Raw genomic sequence first — 21,144 nt, forward strand, 5'->3', positions numbered from 1 at the left:
AAAAAATATAAAAAAAAAATAAAACCGAAACCCGTTCCGACTCAACATGTTCCTACCCAAACCAAAACAACTTATTTTTTTAATTAACTCGTTCTGACCCTAACTCATTCTAACTCAAACTTGTTTTAACTCATGACTCGTTTCGACCCATGACCTATTCAACCCAAGTACCCAACCCATTTACCACATTTACTATTAGTATTAAGTTTCCATTGATATATATACTATAAGAGCATTCGCATCTCATTCCCTGTAATTATGTGAGGGAAGTTTGCAAATTATATGGTGAGGTTGTAAATGATTGTGAGTGTAAATTATAGGATGGAGAGATAAATGTAATGATTTTCTGTAAATTTGAAGAAACATTGTTTGTCTCTATTTATTCTTTAATATTTGTTTGATTGGTTGTGAGTAAAGAAGAGAGAAAACTGTAATGATAAAGGTATAAAAATATTATTTAATTAAATAGAAGAGAGAAATACAATATTTTTTAGTGTAATTATAGAGATAGAAGATAGAGAACCGGTTAAAAATGCTCTAATAACCTCTTGAACAAAAACAAACATGTGAGTTCAATAATACCCTAATGATAATATAGCTAGGTTGCAATATATGCATGTCTTCATGGCTTCACATCATTTATCAAATCCAAAAATCTATATTACTTTACAATTTTACAAGTGTTAATTTTGATTGAACAAAATATATTATAAAAATTGTCATAAGTTATTAAAAAATTATTATTCACAAAATATAATAATTAATAAATATAGTAATCAGAAAGGACAAATGGTCACTCTATTCCCTTGCAAACCATTCGCGAGCTTTTTCAGTGTACTCACTTCCAAACAAAATTAGATATCATCGTATTGGGTCCCACGTGGGCCCACCTCCGAAACCTTAACAAGTGTTAGTCGGAATCTGTTGTTCTCCATCGCCGGCAATCCGGTCATGATCAATACATCCCATCTAGCCACAAAAAGCAACCATTGATATTGACATTTTTTTATTAAAAAGTTAATTATTCATTTCACAAAAATATAATCAAACAAAAAAAAAGTAAAAAGGCATAATCAAACCTCAATAATTTAACGTCCAAACCAAATACCATGGGCAGTGGGCTTAGTCCACCAACTCCATCAATCTTCATATTCAATGTTCCTAACTTATTTCCCCTATAAATCATTTCTAAATATTCGTTTCTTGTAACTTAGCCATGACTAACAAGCATCCGGTTATCAGAAAACTGATCACTCCGGGGTTCGGATTCTTTAGCACGAGTCCAACAACATCTTTGGAATTTAAAGTTGTGTCACCTACGGGCGTAATAAACCGTAATATGAGTGGGATTGGGCTCGGTATAGTGGCTGCACTCGATAAGAATCCAGCTAAGAAGGTTGGATTCAGTGGCCCGGATCGAATGTTGTCTGACCCGATTCGGGTGACTAGATCAAGGCCTGATCATACTGTTGTCACTAGTAATAAACCAAATAATACGCGTACGAAAGTTAGAGATAAAGGTTGCATATTTAACATATCACCTCCAAGATTTGGTGATGATGGTGTGATGGTGCCTCAAGCTGTTGGTTTTCTGAATTCTTGTCACTTGTGTAACAAAAGGTTACATGGTAAAGATATATACATGTACAGGTAATAAAATATGTTACTTATGCTTTTCTTTTCTTTTTTTTAAATATTTATGTGACAGTTTCTTGATTTTATATAACTTGATGATCATGATGATTTGTAACAGGGGAGAGAAAGCATTTTGCAGCCCGGAATGTAGGAGCAGGTAGATAGCCATGGATGAGAGACCCGAGAAATATTGTGGCTCGCAAGCGTCTTCCAGTGGCGCCAATAGTGTGATGGCCACTGGGATTTTTGCAATTTAGCCGTACCATGAAGGATCATATGACAGATTAGTAACATAAATTTGATCGCGTGAATCATACATGATCGCGATCTGGGCATGATTAATCGTATTTTGTGTACATAGAGAGTGAAAGTGAGAAGTTTGAAGAGCATCTCTTTGTTGAATTCTGGACTGGATGAATTGTATCCATCCAAGATTCATACATAAATCAATACTTTCTTTTGGCAAAGTAATGCTACATATTATCCATACACATCCAAATAACAAGCATTTCAATAAATAAAATACTTCAAATTTTGTGACCATTCGTGCTAATGATCGATGTCAAAGCCCTGATTAAAAAACGAAAGTTTAAATGGTCTAATTGCTATAGTCGATTCGACATAGATTGCTTGATTTATGGAATGACTGTAGCTAAAACTTCGTGCACAAAGTTAAAAACTAATTAAAGGCTGAAACGTAACTTCAAATGGAGAAAATGATCACTTCCCATGTTCAAAATACAACAAATGCTAACTCACACTATAATGTGAAAGATGACAAAACTATATGTAGTTCTTAATAATCTCATACTAACACATTACCCTGTAAACTCCCACCAATAACAACGTTATTAGCAAGGTCTGGAGAGGGTGAGATGTAACCAAACCGTATCTATATCCCAGAGTTCGCTCAATCTCATACAAACCAAACCATGAAATATACTAAACCACATCATGATTACTAACAAGTAACAAATATAATAATCATTACAAGTAATAAAACAATTATCACTTTAAAATAACATGTTCAAGATGCTGTATACTCATCCATGATCCATTCATAACTCAATACTTCCTTCAACACTAGGAAGTGATACAATGGTAATGCTACATATACATCCTCAAAGTTACACAATAACAAGAAAACAAACATTCCAAATCAATAACATATAACATTAAGAGGGGAAAAAAAAAGAAGAGAGCCCTATCTAAAACATTGTTACTGGTAGTACATGGGCGGCTGTGTGGCGGCAATCCCCGGGTAACCACCATCATAAACCGCACCCTGGCTAGCGGCACCGCCCATCTGCTGATGCATCAGAGCCATTTTACTAAGAGCCAGTTGCCTTTCATAAGCCGCAGTATCAATAGCCGAAAAACCAACATTATTTCCAGTAACTGGCAGTGGTAGAGGCGTTGAGCTGGTTCCGGGAGGTGTCGGTTTGCTACCCCATGAACACTATTTCACAAACACCCAAATCAAATCATAATTCCAAATCTTTGTATGAATTATGAATATAAAACTATGAATCTAATATTTTCATAAAACTACCTTAAGCGGTTTGCCATAGAGATAACGAGTGTTTCCTAACTGTATAGCACTAGCCGCCTCCGCGTGTGAGCTGTATCTAATGAAACCAAAACCTTTGTCTCGTTGAAGTCGAACATCTTCAATAACACCGGCACCGAGAGCGTGAAAATGACAATGGAGATCACCTGATGTAACCTATAATATAGTTTGTTCAGTAAGTGGTTTAAAACACCGTCAATTTTGTGCATTTCTTTGAGAAACTGACCTCGGGAGCCAGATTGCCGACATAAACGGTTGTATATTGAGGATTGTTTTCCGGAGCATCTTCATTGACTTTTTCTTGACCGTCATCTGCACATGTAAGCCAATGTAAAAAACAATATAACATCCACAAGATATCATATAAAATTTAAAAAAAGCATATTAATTTGTAACAACTGCTAACCTGATGTTCCATTTGTCAATTCAACAACATTTTTAGTCTCCAACCGCTGTTTGTCATCGGATCCCGCCCCCTTTGCGGCCCAGTTGCATCGAATTTGTCTACTTCCGAGCCACTTTCCTACAATATAAGCTCAACCGAGTTACAAAACATAATAATCCAAAACAAATTCATTCTACTAAAAATATAACATGTCTTACCATTCAAGTCATTAATTGCACTTTGGGCATCCTGTTAACAAAAGTGAAATGAATTGTAATTAGTATCTTAAACAGGGGCATAAAGGTCTTTTCAGTCCCACAATATTTCACTTACTTGTTGGTTCCTAAATGAAACAAATCCAAACCCCCTAGAGCGCCCTGTCTTCTGATCCCACATAACTCGTGCATCACTTACAAACAGCCAAAAATAAAATCAGTAAAAAATATACAAATGTGTGTTAAGTGCATTATTCATCATGTCACATTTTGATTTAAATAGGGCTTACGAGCAACTAGGGTAAACAGAAAAGCAAGCAAACAATGTGGCATCAGTAACTTCAGGGCTAAGATCACCAACAAATATGTTGAAGTGGCCTGCAAAATGAAGATAATAATATCACATACAAATGAAATTATTAATTTATGAGTTAATAATAAAATATTAAAACCTGATGTGTCTTCTCGCTGGCTACTGGCATACGCCCAATTAACCTTGATAGGCTGCCCAAACCTGTAAATATGTGTTTTTAAAGCAATTAGTAGTCAGTAATAACATAAGATAAAAATAGACACTAATTGAGCTTTTTACTTACAAATGCCTTCCATTAAGAGTCACAATAGCAAGAGCAGCAAAACGCCGATCAAAATAATCCACGAATCCGTATGATGACTGATCACAAAATAAAAAAAAGAATCAAAAGCATTATCATTTTTAATAGAAAATTAGGAAGCTAATGATTTAATCATACTTTGTCTTTTCTAATGAGCTTGCATCCTTCAAGAGCACCCGTGCTTGAAAAGATTTCTTGAAGTAGGGGTTCAGTGACTTGTGGATGGATGTTTCCAACATACCTATATAAAGTCGGATATTAAATGTCAAAAGCCTAAATTAGTATGAGGCTTTCTAAATCAAAAAAAGTTATCTTGCTATTGAATTATACAAATAAAATGATGTGAACATTAAGATGATAATGATAATAACCGAAGACACTCACACACTGCGACATGTAGTTGAATCAAAACCTGGAGGTAGATTGCCACTCAAGATAGGCTCTATCTGCAAATATAAACAAAAAATAAGTCATTAACACCCTGTGTATGTTATCTTTTTTAATTTTTATCTAGAGGTTAGTACTTCAAAGTTCATTCATAACCACATGAACAGATAACAGATAGATGCTTTTTAGTACTGAATGACTAAAACCTTTTAATGGTTAGCACTAGTACATTTTGGTACATATATTTTTATCCTTCACATTTTTATATATTTTTACAAAATTTTTCCAAGAAACTAATAGAACAGTAATACACAAAATGCCCAGCCACCCACTTAAAATCAAACTCTACTGATTCAATTTGAACCTACTAAATTAAGATTATGCAAGTAGAGTTGATACCCAGATATAAAATTACCACCTTTAACATAAAAAACTGAAATTAAAGACAAAAAAATGAAGTAATAATTAAAAAAAAGTTACCTGTGGATGGGTAATGAGACCTGGGTGATAGAGGGATTGCTGCATCAGGGCTTGTTGTTGTCTTATCCTCTGATGCTGCTGCATCATGTTTTGATGCAATAGATAGACACAGAGAGTGTATGTATATTAGGGTTTAGGTTAGCTGAGATTAGAAACAGGGGAAAGTGAAGAAAGAAAATAAGGGGGGAGAAGATTGTGGAAATAAAAGAGTTATTATTATTATTATTATTATTATTATTATTATTATTATTATTATTATTATTATTATTATTATGTGTGTCAGATGTTCCAATCTGCATATGTATTTCATGCGCTCATTTTATGCCTGCCGTTGGATCTTTCTTTCTATTTCTTTTCTATTCTTTATATTTTTGTTATTTGGATATTCAACAAATAAACACTACACATAGGTAAAAGAAAAAAAAAAGTTCACAACATAAATGGTGTTAAAGATCAAATAAAACTATAAAAGTTACATATATGGACATCTACTTAACAACGAGTTCCTTATAGAAGGGCTGGCAATTTGTGTCTTAACAGGTTTGTTGCGACGCGCTTAACAAAAGTATCAAACACGAATACGGCTCTTTTAACTACTTTATATGGCATGACTATAAGACAATTTTAAGTTTCATGTACCAATAAAGAAAAATGATGGAGACATGGAGTCTAGCCTACTAATTCATTTATTTAAGAAAATAAAAAAATCACACGTCGCTTTTTTTTTTTTGCAAACAGGTCTTATCGTGTCTTAAACAGATATCCAATTATCAGCCCTACCTTCTAGAGTTATAGTACCCTTTTTTTATTATTGCAGATTCTAGAGTTATAGTACCCTTTTTTTTAATATCTAAACGTATATTTGGTATGGGTAATGAAATAGATGAGGAAATTGAATGGGTATAGGAAAAGAATGAGCAATGAATGAAACGTAAGATTACTATTCCAATGGTAAGTTTGCTACCATGTAGGAATGAAATGATCCTTATTTTGAGTTGTTTGGTGGCCAGAAAAAAAAAACAAAGAAATGAAATACAAATGTGGTGATTGTGAGTGGTGGTGGTTGATGGTCACTGAGGGAGTAGGTGGTGGTGGAGGAGGATGGAGGTGATGATGGTGGTGGCGGCAGTTGTGGCGAGGAAGGTGATGGTGGGTATGGGTGGGGGTGGTAGGTGCTTAGGGTGGTGGTGGTGGTGGTGGCGGCAGGCAGTGGCAGGTGAAACTGGTGGTGGTGGTGGTTTTCCCGAAAGTGGTAGTGGTGGCGGTCGATGATGGGGATGCTAGTGGATACTGGTTGTGGTGTTGGTGGCAGTGTTGGCCATCCAATGTCTAATGGTGGAGGTGGAGGGAATGGAATGGAAAAAACAGAATGGGTGAAGGAATGATATCGGGATGCTTAGGGATTAAAATTTCTTGTGGAGTGGATGATTTCATTCAATTGATCAACAAAACACGTTTTTTTTCATTCTCTCATAATGATTCATTCCGTCCATGATCCATACATACCAAACACTATCTCAATTATTTGTTCTGTCAATATATAGTGAAACAAAAAAGGTTATATTTATTTGTTATTATTGACTTTTTCTTTTTTCTAGTTTTTGCGAAAAACGCTAAAGAAGTCATTAAAATTACTAAAGAAAATAGCATCTAACAACAAAATTATGAAAAACCGATACCTCATACATACCTACGTATAAAATATAATCAGAGTTATTTACAATCAAACCCTTCATCTTCTAGTCAATTACCAAAGCACCCTCTTTGTTTCTTTTTTTATTTAAGACCGATACTTCACTTACATTATCAAACTATCTTCTGAAACAAATTCATTACATAATATTAACATCTTAAATTGATCTTTCAACGTTAGGGTGTGTATTATGGCTTTCGCAACTCAGGGGTGAGCCCTCCCATTGTGGCTGCAGGGGCACGAAGGTCATACCAGAGTGGTGTTAATTCACATCCTCCATTTCAATTGTTATTAAAGTAAATAATATTTTTTTTCTTTTTATTATTTATTTTGTTTTTCTATTCCTTGCACTCACAAAAACATGAAGCGATAATGATACAAGAATACATAGCCAATAAGGGTCTGTTTGGTATAAAGTAATGGAATAAGTGGAGGAATGGAATGGATGAGGTAATGGAATGGACAATGGAATGAAATGGATCATTACCATTCAATTGTCTTGTTTGGTTTCCATATGAGAATGAAATGATTCATCACTTTACTAATACTATTATTAATATTGATAATAATAAATAATAATAATAATAATAATGCAAATATTAATAATAACTAGTTTTTGGACTTATGCATTGTGGTGATATTACCGAACCAAACAAAAATAATCGTAAAAACGTGATTCACGTATGCACGTTATGATATGTTTTTAATTCACCAAATTTAAATTAACAATAATAATGTTGATAATATAATAATATTACATTGTATTATACAAATTAATAATATTAAAGATACAGCGGTAATAATAATAATAATAATAATAATAATAATAATAATAATGTTGTTGTTGTTGTTGACATTTCCATTCTTTGAAGGAATGAAAAAAAAAACATCTTTTATCAAGGAATGAAAATGATTAAAAAAGGAAAGAATTTCATTCCTTAGGAATGATCAATTCCATTACTTCATGACAACTAAACATGCTTAATTTAATTCCCTTGAAATGATCTATTTCATTCCACCTTCCATTTCTTCATACCAAACACTAGATGTGAATTGTGTCTTTTAATTTCATTTTTATTTTTGGAGAATAAGATTTATTGTCAAGATAGATGATTAACTAAAAAAAATTAAGTTACATTGAGTGGGATTAATTTGAAATTTTAAAAACATTGATTATCGACATCCTATGAAACTAGAATAGAAACAACTACTAAAAGAGATGAAATGACACATATAATAACATTAGTTTTTATTTCCCGTATTACGGGGGTTGTTTTATATTGTTTGTTCTAATTTATTTATTTTTTGAATTTATATTTTTTTATTGTATGAAAGTTAATAATATACTTATGGTTTGATAACAAATTGTTTTACAAATAAATGAGATGTTATAACCCGGTTTAAAAGTTTTGATGAGATCCAAGGCTCGTTTATTTTTTTTACTATAAAATTGGTTTTTTTAATTATATATAATATTTATGAAAGTTAATAATATACCTATGGTTTGATGGGACCCAAGACCCGTTTATTTTTTTTACTATAAAATTGGTTTTTTAATTTAAATAATATACATGTCTTTTTTAAAATAAATAAGATATTAATTTTTAGTATATCCTATTTTATAGGATTTTTACATCAATAATTTGGTGGGAATAATTTTTAAAATATAATAAAATGTTATAACTCATTTAAGGAATATCTGGGTTTAGTAAGACTCATACCCATGAATTCGGGTCAAATGCATGAGAAGCCTCCATTTAAGAATCAAGCAAATCTGTTGACTCCAAAAAAAGGGGGAGCGACCACATCGCGACACGTAAGATTTTTATGTTTTCGTTTATATATATTTATGGGGGTTGTTTTATATTATTTGTTCTAATATTTATTTATTTTTTGAATTTATATTTTTTTATTATGTGAAAGTTAATAATATATTTATGGTCAAATTCTTTCACAAATAAATGAGATGTTATAACCCGGTTTAAAAGATATATGGTTTTTATGAGATCCAAGACTTGTTTATTCTTTTTACTATAAAATTGGTTTTTTAATTATAAATAATATTTATGAAAGTTAATAATATACTTATGGTTTGATGAGATTCAAGACCCGTTTATTTTTTTTACTATCAAATTTGTTTTTTTTAATTAAAATAATATATATATATATATATATATATCTTTTTTAAAATAAATAAGATATTAACTTTTATTATATCCTATTTTATATGATTTTTACATCAATAATTTGGTGAGAATAATTTTTAATTTAATGAGATGTTATAACCCGTTTAAGGAAAATCTGGGTTTGGTAAGACCCATACCAATGAATTCGGGTCAAATGCATGAGAAGTCTTCATTTAAAAATCAAGCAAATCTGGTGGCTCCAAAAACGAGGGGAGCGACCACATCGCGACACGTAGGATTTTTATGTCTTCGTTTATATATATTATATAGATATAGATTATACAAAGTACATTCTATAAAACGAGAATAGAATTAGATGATCTATTAAAATAATTATGAAAGTTTCCTAACTACTAATCTAACTTTATATGTAGCTAGGTTGGTATTGACAGATTTAACATAAAAGGTTATAAATGAGCGTGCTTAAATTCTAAGCTATAATCACATCCAGAATTGTACCACCTCAAAGAAAAGCCACTTGATCTACTCAAAGGTAAAAAAATAAACATCTCTACAGTCTACATTAATCTAGATTTAGGATACTTTAATCCATTATAAATTATTATTTTAACACTTTAGAATTTGAAGTTAAATTTGGAAGCATTTTGTAATCATATATTTTCTAGCAAGTGTTTCAATGGGTTCAACATTAACAAAATATATTGATACTTATTTCATATTTAAAGATTGTTCTTTTATTTTATTTTGATGGCTTTAATAAGTTGTAAATTGTCTTAAAAGAATTGACTTTACACACCTTCTAAAGCTACTCTTAAATTTATATCAATATTTACTATGACACTAAAGCTTTTGACCATGTGAGTCTTGAGGTTGAATGTCTGTAATATATACGTTGGTATCAGTCTCCTACAAGTCCTTTGATAAAATGTTTTTAATTAACTGGATTGTCACCACCAAAATTGTTGAGCGTGTGCTACAAATTGACCACCAATGAGCTTTCTCACGTCTTATTCCATCGGTTTTGTTATACAAAGTCCATAACAATTCATCTTGGTGTTGAATACACATATACAATCTATAGTTCGTTGTGGGGTCTTGATAAGTCTAGAAATGTGTTAGTGGTCCGTTGTACATAGTCACAATAGACTACAACAAGTTATTTTGGTGTTAAACACGCATATACGGTTAATGGTTCACTATTGTGCCAATAATATTTCTAACTTTAAAAACCACTATTAACGGTCCCAACTTTTAACTATTTTTGTCTCTATGGAGCTTTGTTATAAACATTTAACGTCGTTAAGTTTTTTTTTCGAGTTTCAAACCGATGTTTTAGGGCTTTTGATCGAAAGAACGATACCAGTCGACTGATGTAAAACTTCTCCCGAAAGGGTGATCCAAGCGACGAAATAATGTTTCAATTCGGGTGTTTGAATTTCCAATTAACAAAAATCAAGTCATTTGAATCACCGTTTCGAGATAAATTTTACGTCAGTCGAATCGTATCGTTCTTCTGATCAAAAGCCCTAAAACATCGTTTGAAACTCGGAAAAAACTTAACGGCGTTAAATGTTTTTAACGGATGTCCGTTGAGACAAAAATAGTTGAAAGTTGGGACCACTACTAGTAATTTTTAAAGTTGAGATTATTATCGGCTAATACACAAAAGTTGAGATTATTTCATTTTCAATTTGCTTTTATACTTAAAACAAACTATTAATATAATAAACTTTGAATTTATTTTATTTTTTATTTTTTTATATTTTTGGCATTGGCTTAAGTTAGGGGAAACTTTTATTGAATGCTGAATTTAGATGTGTTTATTAATATAATTATAATATTAACTTGTGAAACTTAAAAGCAACTAATAATATAATATATTGAATTAGTTTCTTATTTTTAACAAAATCATGAGACGAATATTATTTGTGATACTTTATTAAAGCTTACAAAGGATTAGATAGTACTTATAATTTGTTAAAATAAACTTGGTCAGAATAAGGATGTGATATACTTTTATATAAGAACTTGACCCTAATAATATAAGAACCGTATATTAAAGACTTAATAAAGTCTATTGTTGAGAAAATAGATCCTATATCCGAATATGATTTTCAGCTTTAGAATTTAGAATGTTGAACATATACCCTTTTACAAAATATTTATACACATTCAAAGTAGTATTATGTCATACTAAACCAAATCTATTTACTTACATTTTGTTTTTAAATTTTATCAACTAACATTACAAAAAGAGTGTTTGTTATTCCCCACAAGGCTCAATCTTCATCAATCATCTACTTAAGATGTTTTACTTGAGAGTATATGTAAATAAAAAGGAAAAAGAGTAGCCATTATAAGTGACTTTACAATTTAAGCATAAGCAATTAAACTCAAGCCCCAAAACAAGTTAAAACAAATTGATATCAAAATACCACACACCATCCAAGCTTACGGTACGGTGTCTGTTTTCAACAAAGTTGACGTATGACTGACATATAACATCAAGCATACGGTATGGTAGTGGGCGTAGTTACACCACTTAAACAACTTTTGAGGCATTTTCTACTTTATTTCAACTATTATGGCTATTTTTTTTTAACTTTAGTTAATTAACTGAACCTGATTCCAAATTTCTAAGTTCAACTTTCGTAACCACAAGAACACAAAATACACTTAATGATCATCATTAACATTCCTATTATGGGTCACATAATATGTGACTCCATTAAATCACCTAATGTTAGTGTTTAAAAACTTCAAATTGAAAACACACAACATTATGATTTACTAACATTTTTTAATGACATACAACATTGTGATTGAATAGACTCATAATGACACTTTAACATGTTAATCTATGAACTTCAACTTGCATTAGGAATTCATGATGAAGCTAAGTAAAAGTCTGAATCTACTGATATACGTTGAGCATTCTACTAAAAAATATCAATTCGCACAAATTTTCAAATTTATTCGAACTGTATAGAGCTTTTACATATATCTTCCTACTTATAATTGTGTAATATCCACAACATTAAATATAATAAACTTCGTATTAGTTTTATTTTATAAAACAATGACAAGAATATCACTAGCTATAATATATTAAATCTTACAAAGGATTAAATAGTTATAATCTATTGAAACGAATTTTGTCAAAATAAGGATATTATACCATTAATTATAAGTGAGTGACACAAGTAACGACCTGATATTTTTAAGATTCGGTAAAGCCTATTTCCGTATTACTTTTAAAGTTAGATACGTGAACATGTATATTCAGTATACTTGTGCAAACTAAAAAGTATTACTCCGTATAATGTTATGCTAGACGCTACCTATCTAGTTGCATATTGTTTTTTAACATCCAACGTTAGCAAAAGGGTGTTTGTAATCGGCCCCGAGACTCGATCTTGATCAACCATCTATTTAGTGTTATTTACTTGAGATTATTTGCAAACCAACAAGTATTAAGACAATCCACTTACTCCTTAAATCAGCCACTGTCTGTTAATAAACTTACCCTGGTGTAAGTTCAACAAAAAAACATAGAAGTGCATACATTGTCATGCAGCTTTGGAATTTGAGTAATACCACCGCCACCGCTACTGCTGGCGCCACCGCCACCACCACTGTGGCTAGACGTCGTGTCTGACACGTCATCGAACTTCACAAACTGCCCCATCTGCACCGCTGCCAGGTGTGCATAGCAGATTGGAGCAACTGCACATATACAAAGAGGTTTATTTATCAGTTTATTTTTTTAAGGTTTAACTAACCAAAGTACCAAACCATATGCATATATATAGGCCTGTAAAAGAACAAGGACATGTTCCAGTTCGTTCATTTAACTTTACACGGACAAATATTTGTGTTCATGTTTGTTCGTTTACGAAATGAACATGTTCGTGTTCGTTTATGTCTGTTCGTTTAAAATATAAACGGACATATATGAACAAACGTAAACAAACATAAGTGAACATAAATGAACGAACATCCAGCTAAACGGTTCATGAACTGCTCAGTGAACGTTCGGTTCATTTACAGACCTAGCAAAAAGAGTTCAGTTTGTTTATTTATTTACTCACCTACAGATATCGCAGTTGTGCTCCTTTGGTACCTGCATCATAATCCATAACCCTCACAAATCAGTCACTAATTATTAACAAGTTTACTTGGTGAATGTTTTTCATTTAACTTACACATAAGATAGCGAATGCACAAGCTCTTGCAAATTATCAGCACTGAACCCAATTTGATCAAGAAGAACATGATAATGCGTCGGCCGTGTAGTCCCCTAAACACCAATGTATTGTTTTTCATTCTCAAACATTAATACGTGTATAAAAGTTAGATAGACAATTAATAGTTTAATACTCACAATCGGTCCGTTTTGAGCACAAAGGTAGAAATCATTGTTCTTGGGATGGCAGACTTTAGTATCAATGATTGTTCCTGTAATAATTAACAAAAAAAGTGAAAAATAATTAGTGTTCATTTATCTAGATCATAACATTAACATGTTCAAGCTTCGGATAACTAACCTGGTGGAACATTGGCATCAGACCTCGGTTGAAAAAACCTGGTGTGGTGAGTTTTTTGTGCCACAATCACCAGAAACTTTGGACTCCATTTATCGTCCAAGAACTTGCACGCCTACATCACACAATAATTAAAAGATTTTAATTAAACTTTAGTTACCAAGTTAACATATAAAATCTTGAAATTTATTTTTTCAAACCTGCACGATCTGCTCGAATTCTATGTTCAACACTTGATCAAACTGTGACTCGCTAACTCCATCCCTGAAAATAATAATATGCTCCGGCTTTAGCTGTGGAGTGCTTTGATAGAAGTCCAGTAACAGCTCCCTGAAATCACAACAGTTTTAGTTTTCAAAATGCTTATTCAATTTTTTTTCCATATATATGAATAATTAAATCAAAACCTTATCATTCCTTCGTCTTCCTTTGGTGATACCGGTTTAAACAAGGCATCAATCATCTCATTTCGTAGAGCCTGAGCACGGACAGAAGCCCGATACTGAGATATCAATGGCCATTTTCTTGAGCTGACAACCTGCACATTAGTACATTCCCAAAAACAAGAGTTATTGTTTTATACATTTGGATTTTAATAATTTAATGGATTTAATAATCTAGGAATGAAAATGTACCGCAGCAACAGAAGGAAGATCAGAACGACCCGGCTGTCCATGTAACACATCCATTCCAAATATAATGGTGGGAATCTTGGAAACTATCGGTATAGATTGCAAGCACTCAACTGACAGCAGCGAGTTTAAACCTCCCATCTGAAATTTATATAAAAAAATTTATAAACATTTGATTTCTGAAAATTATACTAATTTGAAATGAAGACCTTTGCATTTATCTTCAGAAGCAAGTTAGTGAGATACTGGTCATTGATTCTACCGGGAGCCATGCACTGCGTGACAATCCCGTTTTCAACCAAACACTTTCGCTTCCATGGACCTAACAATGTTATTATAAATTAAACAGCTTCATAATAATAACAATTTAACAAAAATAGAGCGGAATTAAACCATATATGTCGGAGTTCTTTTTCTCGGGCAAGATGCACAACAGAAACCGAGGTATGCTCGAAAAAGCTCCTTTGATAGCTTCAAACATCAATTCAACACGAACATGAGCGGGATTGCGGCTAGACTGTAGATTCTCTTGGATTACAGAATGTGGTGCATCAAGATACTGCAAGTATGCAAAGAATACTTTCATATGTATCATTTTTATTTTATTTTTACTCACAAAGTAAATAAGAAAAGTCAACTCACCATCCCTTTGACTTTACAGCACCGGACGAGGTCTCTGCGTAGGCTATCGGTGTCGCAGCGTGTAGAAAAGTTCACGATCGCCCAATGCTTGACCTGTTTCGGCTCAACAAGTGTCTGCATTCAATATATGAACCTCTTATTAACAAAATTTGAACTTTTTAATCATTTAAAAACTATAAACTAAGTTTAAGATATTACTTACTTTGTTGTTGAAGTTCCATCGGCCATCACGTGGAAACATGTCCACACCATTTCCAAACTTGAGTTTTGGAGGTTCCAATACTCGGCCCTCGAGTTGGATGAAGGAGTTGTCGATTGTGATGCCGGTTGAGTTGATCAAAGGATCAGCACCATAATTGGTTCTCTTCATCTCCTAAAACAACAAAATATGCACACATTATGTGAATTATTTGAATATAATCATATATTATTATTATTAATTAAACAAGTTTAGTTAGCTTACATGTTTTAAAGAGTTCATCCTATCTTGCGGCTTCTGTCTGGATTGCTCGACAAGTTTAGCTCTTTGCAGATTTGATAACGCCTTTGTGTAGCGTTGCAGAGAGATCAGTTCGCAGAGCTGCATATAACCAATGCAGAAACATCAATAATTAATGTTAACAATAAAGTTAATATTAACTTGAAATGTGAATATTTGTTACCTCAAGTGGTATGTAAACGGGACGTTTTGGTTTCCCGACATCTAGACATGGATAATCATGAGATACTGTGAGCTGATGATTACGGTACTCGGCGTAGTAGTCAGAGACCGTGATCTCTATGGGTTCACTAGGACTATCAGCATTCCTTTGCTTCATGAAAAACCTACAAAAACAATTATTTTGTACATAATATTAATTTTGTTCATGTAGAATAATAACAAACAACAATAACAACAACAATAGTAATATTAATGCTAGGACTTACGTCTGTTGTCTGCAACGCTTCTCACTCAACCCGATGATTTTATACTCGATGTTAGAGGGAAACGTCTTGACACGAAGATTCCTTAACATCCTTCTCGCCTGTTATTTTTATAAACATATGAGCAAATGTTCAATCTAATAAATATTATAAAAAAAAAAGATATCAAACAGAACAGAACAGACTAGTACCTTGACCCAGTCTATCTCCCTTATGTATTTAACGTTTTGATTTTCTAAAAGAAAATCGACAACCTTCCCAGGCTTGAGTATCATGGTTGTTGAGACATCTGCAAATACATTATTAATTGTTATCAACATTAATATACAACATTTTGAAAAAAAAATAAGATAAATTATACGGAGTGTCAAGTGTTAACTACCCATGTTCAAAGTCAAACCGGCTTGAGTGGCCCGAAAGCTGGAATGAAAGCCTCTGCATCCCACAACACCGCCTCCAATGCTTATCGCGTTTCTTGGATCATTGTGAAAGAAAGACTGCCTGACAAGAAGACAACCTCTGCATACACAATAAAACATGCATATGAGCATGATTATAATTCAAATTAATAATTAATAATATAGAACACTGTAAAATAGTTTTTAAGTATATATGCTTACTGTTTTGCAGCATGCTGTCTAAGCATCACATCTAGAACCCGGACAGCTTCATGGAACTGATCAGATTCTTTTCCACGAAGCGCATTGAAAATGGCTTGGATCGGGATCTTGGTAGCATAACTGATCCTCACAGTATACGACTTGGATTGAGGCGGACGCCTTGATCTCTTGGTGTCCTTTTCACTTGGGCTGCCACCGCGTGCAGTTCTATACAAAACAACACTCAAAACATTAGCAACAAGATTCTTAAAGTAATAAAAAAATTACATTAAATTGTGTACCTGTTTGAAGATAGATTCTCCAACACAACAGGAAACTCAAGCTGAGTCCCGGGCAACGGGCCCACGGTGAACAGAGTCCTTTCGCCATCATATGCGAATCCTTTACTTCCCATTTCTGCGTTGTAGAAACTGTAAACCGCGTCAAGTACTCGCCTGCCAATACCTTTGGCCTCCACAGGATTTCCATCTTCATAGAATAATGCCACCTAGATCATCATATATACCAACATGTTAGATTATATTCTCGGTGTGATATTTATATGCTCATGTACTCTATTTATACCAATGATAATATATAAGAGAAACATGCTATTAGGATTTCCACAATATTCAACAATACAGGCCAGCTTTGAGCTTTCTATACCAACAAGTTTCATATCAAGAATGAATTGGTAAACGCACAACGAAATTGCACACAAAACACGAAATTTTTTATAACTCCCAATTATATTACTTATAGAAAATATAAGTCAAAAACGTTTGTTACACGTAATAACTCGCAGTTATATTTTCTTAAAGAAAATATAACTTAAGAACCTCTTTAACACATATATAACTCATGTTTATTTATAACATTAACTCAAATTTAGCTAACATGAAATCATAATAACCCGAACTTTGTCATTAAGAAACTTATTAACATATCCTTTAACGGTTGGGCCCCATTCTTGGCCAAACCGCCAAACAACAATTGAACCAACATCATATAAATTTTAGTATTTTCTAACATTTATTAAAGCTTTCAAGTAACATAAGTTTAACCAATCATAACATAATAACAGTATATAGTTGTTAGTATAGGAGTAGAGAGATATATACACTGTATTGATAGAAGTGGTCAGCGGTGTTGTTCAGTTTCACATTAAAATGGTTGGAGACCAGCTCGATCCTACGGCCTTTGGTGCCAGTCGTTCGTCTAGCCATCGGGTTGCGGTTTGAGCCCGTAGAAACATATTTCGGTGGAACCACTAGTGGCAACGGTGGTGGTGGTGGAAGTACTTCCTTGGATGCTTTCTCGTTTAAATGCTCCATTTTTGTTTTTCTGTCCACAGTCATAATAATCATATACAAAAATTGTAAGATAATCTCAAATCTTAAAATATATATGCATATGCATATACACACACTATGTTGTGAACAAAAACCAAAAAATAAAGTCATAACAAAATTAATATGCAAAAAAATTACAAAACACAAACAAAGAACTTATATTAATTAAGCAATGGATCCAGAAAAGGCCACATAAGAACACATCTAGATGATTAACTATATAAAAAAAAAAACTTATTCTATAAAAATAGGATGTATATGTGAAAACTTACCATAAAAAAATTAAAAAAAAAAAATACGATGTAAACTTACTATAAACACAAACAAATAACTTGTACAAAAGTTATAAAATCTAGTAAGATCTGAGTTTTAGAAAACCAAAAGTTGTAATAAAATGCTTACTATATTTATGCTTGTAAGTAGTGTGTGTTTTGAGTTTTAGAAAACCAAAAGTTGTAATAAAATGCTTACTATAATTATGCTTGTAAGTAGTGTGTGTTTTGAGTTTTAGAAAACCAAAAGTTGTAATAACTGCTTACTACAAAAGTTATAAGATCTGGTCTTCTTGAAAACCTTAAAGCTATAATCATGTTTACAAGGATCTAAATACATATGCATATATATATACATAAATAGATGAATAATGACCGTCTAGCTCGTACGTACAGATCTTCCTATAACTTTTTTTTACTGTTTTTTTTTTTGTTAAAAGCATAAACTCTATAATTCTTGTTTGTAGTGTTTTAAGTATCATGTGTGTATCAGTCATATATATGTGTTTGTGTGTGTAAAAACACACAGTTATGAACACATTGAAGAACATACATATTCACTACTACAAATACATGAAATTACGTACGTACCAGCTGAGACTAAGAAGTTAACCGATCTGAGAAAATGAGAAGATGAAAAGAGTGAAAAATGAAGAACTTATGAAACCCTAGATCTTTAACAATGTTCTAGTGAGAAAAACAATGGAGTAGAGAGATGTGATGTTAAGAATAAGAAGAAGTGAATTATTTGGTACTGCGGTACTTTTGGTTGCAGATGCTAGTATTGGCCCCCAGGATTCTCTATTCATTGTGTTTTGACTATTTAACCCTTGTTGTTATGTTATGGATAGCTGTTAGGGGTGTAAAACTGTAAATGAGCCCCGAGCCATGGCTCGAGTTTAGTGTGATTAACTTACACAAAGCTTGAGTTTGAACTCGACTTGTTTCAATCTTTATTTCTAAAGTTTAAGCTCGACTTGTAAGTAGCTTTTCAAGCTACTATTTAATAGTTATTTTTTATGCATTAATTTTATATAATATTTATTATAAATTATTATGTTACTTTTTTAACATCATATATATATATATATATATATATATATATCAGATAATAATGTCTTATATAAATTATAGACTCACTTAGGCTCGTGAGCCAGCTCGAGTTTGATAAGTGAAGCTCGAGCTCAGTCTCATTTTAAACGAGCTTATTTAAGGCTCGAGCTTATGCTCGTTTAAACTTGGCTCAATTGAGCTTTTTCATATGTTAATCTTTAGTAGCTTGTGAGTGACTCGGCTCATTTGAAGCCATACTGTTGATTCAATCTTGCATTTTGGTTTTGAGGGTGTTTTCGTCCTTATAATATTGTAAGGAAGTGTACAAATAAATTGAAGCGTGTAATCTTTCCAAGTAAACTAAAACGTCAGTTCATATTTGACCAGATAATAATGATGAATACTTATGTCTATAGAGACTCTAGTGAAATAAAATAATTAGTTTCTGTTAATAGAAAGACAGCTTTTCTTACATCTTTGGCTTTGAGATACCTATTTTTATGAATTATTTCACATGTAAACTTGTGAAAAATAAATATTTGTATTTGATTTATAATGGATGTATTTGCATTTAAATACCCTAGTATAAAGTGATAACAATAGAAACACAAGTTGTAAAAATATAAAACATTTTCTAAAACAAATCTTTAAAATAAGACTTCATGAGTTTATATTTAATCTAAACGAGCTTGAATTAACTTTAAGTCGAACTCGTATATACTAATATACATTTTGATATAAGGCAGCTAGCCTGGTTATGGTTAGCCCCTTTGTTACAAACTTACAATGCAATTTATTAAGTATTTTATACAAAATTGTAAGAGAAATATACATCAATTTAATACTTTAAACGTAATTGTTTTATATACATTTATTTATTTTATAAATTTGCAATCCAAGAATCTTCATGGGTAAAAGGTAATATTGTGTTTGTATCAGCACGTGAATATATATGTTATATTCAGGCTTATGTCGGATTCAAATTATAAAGTCATAAGACCAACACCAACGCCAAATTAAAATCCTTGCATTTGTTCCTGTCACATCATGAAACAATTCATTATATTTCATTTCTAAGTGAGAACGCTGGTTCCGCAATAACCAAGTCAATCCAATCCTCAAGGGGAGAGGGGCCCGTATCCTGGGACTTAACTTAAGGATTTAGGGATCCCTCAAAGGACCGGGTTCAGGCTCAATCCTTTTCATTTAATGCCCTACTACTCACAAACATCATTAATAACTCTCTTTAAATGTATGCACTTCGCTTGTTTCTTTCTCTCTCTATCTTCTCTCACCTCCACGTCACCTCCATCCCATCTTCTTATCTTGAAAAACCCCTCACAAACATTTGTCGTATCACCCCATTGAATATGATCTAAACATGTAAGAATTCCTGGCACTTCATCCAATTTGACCATGTGTAGTCATAAAGCTTCACTACCAAGGGTTATGCGTCACATGGTGCTCAATCAGAGTTATGGTTTTGTACAAAAACCGGCTGTAGTCATAACTCTCCACTACCAGGGATTATGCGCCACGTGAAGCCAGTCATTATTAATTTTATTTGTTTTTTTAAATACTAAATCATTAAAATAAATTAACATAAAATTAAAAATTACATTAAACTTCCAAATAAAAAATACATTAAACTAAATTAAAAAAAATACATCAAATTAAAATAAAAAAACATAAATAATACTAATAAAACTAAAACTCACTTATATTTTTCTAAAATTTTCGCTCGTCGATTGGCTTTTAGAGATTGGACTATCGGGGTCGTCTTCGGATAGCTCGTTTGATAAAATCTCGATGTCTTTGTCCATCTCATTCCTTCGAAGTATGTCGACGACGTCCAAATTTACTTGAAGTCGTTGGGTTCCAAGTTGGTGTAAATCTTGGAGTCGAGAGTTCATTAATTGGAATTGGCTTTCCAATTCGGGATTCGAACCCGTTGCCGATGACGAACCGACCCCTTTCCCCTTTCCTTTGCCTTTGGTTCT

At 32.4% G+C, this 21,144-nt stretch overlaps 3 protein-coding genes across 3 annotated transcripts; 1 reads left to right on the plus strand and 2 right to left on the minus strand.

Moving 5' to 3' along the window:
• Nucleotides 1–777: 777 nt before the first annotated feature.
• Nucleotides 778–2,333, plus strand: LOC143630180 (FCS-Like Zinc finger 14-like). Its single transcript, XM_077099258.1, has 2 exons — nt 778–1,650; nt 1,754–2,333. Exons 1-2 carry the CDS (start codon nt 1,217–1,219, stop codon nt 1,794–1,796), a joined length of 477 nt encoding a protein of 158 aa, XP_076955373.1. The 5' UTR covers nt 778–1,216; the 3' UTR covers nt 1,797–2,333.
• Nucleotides 2,334–2,548: 215 nt separating this feature from the next.
• LOC143630231 (oligouridylate-binding protein 1-like) lies at nt 2,549–5,490 on the minus strand. Its single transcript, XM_077099296.1, has 12 exons — nt 5,287–5,490; nt 4,804–4,865; nt 4,558–4,660; nt 4,402–4,478; nt 4,258–4,319; nt 4,096–4,183; nt 3,924–3,999; nt 3,809–3,839; nt 3,612–3,728; nt 3,432–3,517; nt 3,188–3,361; nt 2,549–3,094 (listed from the first exon to the last, which is right to left on the minus strand). The coding sequence occupies exons 1-12, from the start codon at nt 5,371–5,373 to the stop codon at nt 2,855–2,857; spliced, it is 1,203 nt and encodes a 400-aa protein (XP_076955411.1). The 5' UTR covers nt 5,374–5,490; the 3' UTR covers nt 2,549–2,854.
• A 7,111-nt stretch (nt 5,491–12,601) lies between these two features.
• LOC143630232 (protein argonaute 4A-like) lies at nt 12,602–17,844 on the minus strand. The gene is made up of 20 exons (XM_077099297.1): nt 17,589–17,844; nt 16,770–16,975; nt 16,489–16,695; nt 16,251–16,387; nt 16,060–16,157; nt 15,872–15,969; nt 15,607–15,769; nt 15,408–15,524; nt 15,147–15,317; nt 14,945–15,058; nt 14,696–14,861; nt 14,512–14,624; nt 14,306–14,443; nt 14,078–14,208; nt 13,871–14,000; nt 13,674–13,785; nt 13,511–13,584; nt 13,332–13,426; nt 13,218–13,249; nt 12,602–12,852 (listed from the first exon to the last, which is right to left on the minus strand). The coding sequence occupies exons 1-20, from the start codon at nt 17,832–17,834 to the stop codon at nt 12,665–12,667; spliced, it is 2,736 nt and encodes a 911-aa protein (XP_076955412.1). The 5' UTR covers nt 17,835–17,844; the 3' UTR covers nt 12,602–12,664.
• Between the last annotated feature and the right edge of the window lie 3,300 nt (nt 17,845–21,144).

This window comes from Bidens hawaiensis, unplaced genomic scaffold, assembly GCF_021521415.1.
Source record: "Bidens hawaiensis isolate Kalapana, Puna unplaced genomic scaffold, B.hawaiensis_p1.1 tig00005588_1, whole genome shotgun sequence".
Lineage (NCBI taxonomy): Eukaryota > Viridiplantae > Streptophyta > Magnoliopsida > Asterales > Asteraceae > Bidens > Bidens hawaiensis.